Here is a 3925-nt window from a genome sequence, read left to right as displayed (position 1 = left end):
GATGGTCTGGTGATCGCGGTTTGTTCCCGGTATTAATATTGAAAAATGTGCATATATATATATATATATATATATATATATATATATATATATATATATATATATATATATATATATATATATATATCTGTGTGTGTGTGTGTGTGTGTGTGTGTTTTTTTTTTTTTAGAATTATTTGTATATGTATTGTATAGATTGGTATTATTAATTTAAAAGGTAATAACATAAAGTAAATTTTTCATGGTAAAAAAAAAAAAAAAAGACATAAAAGACATGTTGCATAAGTCATTAAAAAATATACTCGTGTGTGTACAAAAAAAAAGGTAATCAATCATAGGTTTTAACAATTTTTATGTGTCTGCAACCTCGTTTCCTTCCTGATGGTCTTCTCTAAAGTAGATTGTATTATTTCTAACAACAACTTCATTCATAGGTTGAACACCGACTGAAAATGGCGGTAACTCGTCAAATTGGTCGTACTCATCCTCATCAACAATGTTCTCGACACCAACAATCCGTCATTTTCCATACTGAACCACATGCCATCTAGGATCCTTTGGGTCTTCGATAAAGAATACTTGAGTAACTAGTTTTTCTAGAATGAATGGTTCTTCTTTATATCCATTGGTGGAAAGATTAACAGTTGTAAAACCATCTTCATCAACTTGAACACCGAGGTCATTATCAACCCACTTACACTTAAACAAGGGTATAGTGTACGAATCACCATAATCTAATTCCCATATTTCTTGAATGACACCATAATAAGATTTTTTAGCGATCCTTGATCTTTCTTCACGATTGACCATGGTGAATTCCGTCGACGAGGCTATCACCGTGACACCGCTATTTTGCGTTTTACTCTTCTTGTCTTGAGTTTTAGTGTAAAAGGTATACCCATTTATGTCATATCCTTGATATTGGAACACATGTTTAGGGGCGAATCCCAAAGCTTCGACCGTTTTATCAATATTTGGAAGTGTCCTCCTAACTTTGTCTTTCAACCATTACGAAAAAGTTATTTTATGTTGATTTGCCAACCACTTCGCACTCTTTTTAAGGTTTTGTTGTCTCAAGAACGCCATGTGTAATGAACGGATCAATAGATGTAGTGTGTTGTAAGACATTAAAATGAGCCTCTTGATAATCGGCAACATTTGAATAGCCGTCTTGCACCCAAGTGTCCCTTGACCTACTAGTCTTCCTTCATGACGACTTTGTGGAATCCCGACACTTTTAAACCCATCCATATAGTTTGTGCAGAATTCAATCACTTCTTCGGATGCATATCCTTCAACGATACTGCCTTTTGGTCGATTAAGGTTCCTTACATAACCTTTCAAGATACCCATACATCTTTCAAATGGATACATATACCGTAAGAAAACTGGACCACATGCCTTTATTTCTCCTACAATATGAGATACCAAATGAACCATGACATCAAAGAAAGAAGGTGGAAAGTACATCTCGAGTTCGCAAAGAGTAAGTATGATATCTCTTTGATATTCATCCAGCACATCAGGATCAATCACCTTTGAATGAATCATGTTGAAAAATAAGCATAGTTTTGTTATTGTGTGTCGAATACGGTTGGGAAGAATTCCACGAATTGCGATAAGAATCATCTGGGTCATTAGTACATGACAATCATGTGACTTCATACCAAGTAACTTCAAATCTTTCATCGAAACCAACTTCCTAATGTTAGCAGAGTATCCTGATGGAACCTTAATACCATGTAAACATTGACAAAATTTAGTTTTCTCGACCTTCGACATAGTATAACAGGCCGGAGGAAGAAACTTGGTGGACCTTCCATCAATATCTTTAGGTTGTAGCTCTGGTATGATATTCATTAATTCCATGTCCCTTCTAACTTTAATTCCATCTTTTGTTTTTCCAGGAATGTTCAACAGTAACCCTATCAAACTTTCACACACATTTTTTTCAATATGCATAACATCAATACAATGTCAGACTCGTAAATGCTTCCAGTAGGGTAATTTCCAAAAAATAGACTTTTTCTTCCAAATACCTTTTGGAGGACCAAAACCTTTCTTTCCTAACACAACTTTTATATTAGCAACTTTGGAGAGTGTAGTTTCTCCATCCAACGGTGCTGGTAGTTTTCTATCCTCTATAGTACCATCAAATAAATCCTCCTTTTTACGATACGGGTGATTCTCAGCAAGCTCTCTCCGATGCCCCATAAATGCCGGTTTCTTACAATTTGTGAGCCATATCGATTGAGTATTTTCCTCACAAATAGGACATGCCTTTTTCCCCTTCGTACTATATCCAGACAAATTACAATAAGCAGAAAAATCATTAATGGTGCAAAAAAAGCATTGCCCGTAGTTTGAAGTATTCTTTCTTGTATGCATCATAAACGTGTATGCCGGTACTCCATAATTCCATCATTTCATCAACTAATGGTTGCAAATAAACATCAATGTCGTTTCCAGGTTGCTTTGGGCCTTGAATCAAAAGAGACATCATTATGTATTTTCTTTTCATACATAGCCAAGGCGGTAGGTTATAAATGCATAGAAGAACAGGCCACGTGCTGTGACGGCTACTCAAATCTCCGAACGGATTAATTCCATCTGAACTGAGTCCGAACCTTATATTACGTATCTCATCCCCAAATTCTTCAAAATCTTTATCAAAATTTTTCCATTGAAGAGAATCGGCCACATGTCGCATTTTACCATCATTTTTACGATCTTCAGCATGCCAACGTAATAATTTTGCATCTTTCTCATTCGCAAATAATCTCTTTAATCTTGGTATGATAGGCAAGTACCACAATAATTTTGCAGGAGGTCCATTTTTCGACACATCACTATCAACATTATCAGTCGGTTTTCCACATTTATACCTAGATGTACCACATACCTTACATTGATGAAGGTATTTGTCTTCATTCCTGTATAACATAAATCATTTGGACAAGCATGTATTCTCTGTATTTCCAATCCCATTGGGCACATTAATTTCTTTGCTTGGTATGTTGAAACCAGAAACTCATTACCTTCTGGTAGCATTTTGTTCAACAACTCTAACAGGCTAGTGAAACTTGTGTCGCTCCAACCATTGTTTGATTTTAAATTAACCAGTTGTATCACGGCCGAAAGTTTTGAAAAATTCATACAACCGGTATATAAAGGTTTTTCAGCGTCAACAAATAGTTGTGGTAATCTGTCATGATACTTATCAGCAACATTATCCTCCATATCCAAATCGTCAAACATGTCATCAAAATTAACATTATTGTCACTATTGTATGAATCGTCTTCATTATCGGTATCGTTATCCGAAACAGACGGGTTAAGGTCAGCTAATGACTCACCATGAAAAGACCAACATGTGTACCCTCTCATAAATCCGTGTGCAATTAGATGACTTTTTATATCGGTTGAATCAGCATACCACCGTGCATTTTTGCATTTCTTACAAGGACAACTAATTGCGGTGTTTCCTTTTTCTAGTTGATCAGTCTCGGCAACTGTAATAAATTCATCTACACTATCCATAAAATCAGAGGTAGCGCGACCTATCTCGTGCATCCAAGTATTCCGATCCATCTACAAGCAACATTGAAAAAGTTAATACATTATTAATAATTAAGAATGTAAAAAGTTGGAAAAGGGACTAGAACCCACGACCTCCTCTCTACCAAGCAACATCCTAACCATCTAAGCAATTGTGTTAACCTGACTGATTTACATTTATTTTCTATAAAAATATCACGTATCGTCTAATGTTAAAAAAAACCCCAAATCAAAATCAATTGAGTTTTTATCGATCATAATCCCATTACCTCATTATCATTTCTCTTTTGTTACCTCAATTGAGTTTTTATCTGTCTGTGTTCTTAAAAAAACCGCGAAGTAACTCAAATCACTTGAATCTGTAAACC

General features: G+C 35.3%; 1 protein-coding gene across 1 annotated transcript; it reads right to left on the bottom strand.

Moving 5' to 3' along the window:
• Positions 1 to 518: 518 nt before the first annotated feature.
• On the bottom strand, positions 519 to 3701 carry LOC139854951 (uncharacterized). The gene is made up of 6 exons (XM_071844220.1): positions 3672 to 3701; positions 2995 to 3590; positions 2395 to 2884; positions 2039 to 2288; positions 1042 to 1924; positions 519 to 987 (listed from the first exon to the last, which is right to left on the bottom strand). Exons 1-6 carry the CDS (start codon positions 3699 to 3701, stop codon positions 519 to 521), a joined length of 2718 nt encoding a protein of 905 aa, XP_071700321.1.
• Positions 3702 to 3925: the final 224 nt, after the last annotated feature.

This window comes from Rutidosis leptorrhynchoides, chromosome 6 (genome assembly GCF_046630445.1).
Source record: "Rutidosis leptorrhynchoides isolate AG116_Rl617_1_P2 chromosome 6, CSIRO_AGI_Rlap_v1, whole genome shotgun sequence".
Lineage (NCBI taxonomy): Eukaryota > Viridiplantae > Streptophyta > Magnoliopsida > Asterales > Asteraceae > Rutidosis > Rutidosis leptorrhynchoides.
The sequence above is the reverse complement of the archived record's forward strand: the minus strand, read 5'-3'. Positions and strand labels throughout refer to the sequence as shown.

What these genes read in the sequence shown, in the direction of transcription:
- LOC139854951 (XM_071844220.1), bottom strand. Translation starts at nt 3,701, where the DNA reads ATGGTTAGGATGTTGCTTGGTAGAGAGGAG. An exon ending in TATGGAGTACCGGCATACAC is followed by an intron (nt 2,289 to 2,394) that starts GTTTATGATGCA and finishes TATAGTACGAAG; the next exon opens with GGGAAAAAGGCATGTCCTAT. An exon ending in CTTAAAAAGAGTGCGAAGTG is followed by an intron (nt 988 to 1,041) that starts GTTGGCAAATCA and finishes AGACAAAGTTAG; the next exon opens with GAGGACACTTCCAAATATTG.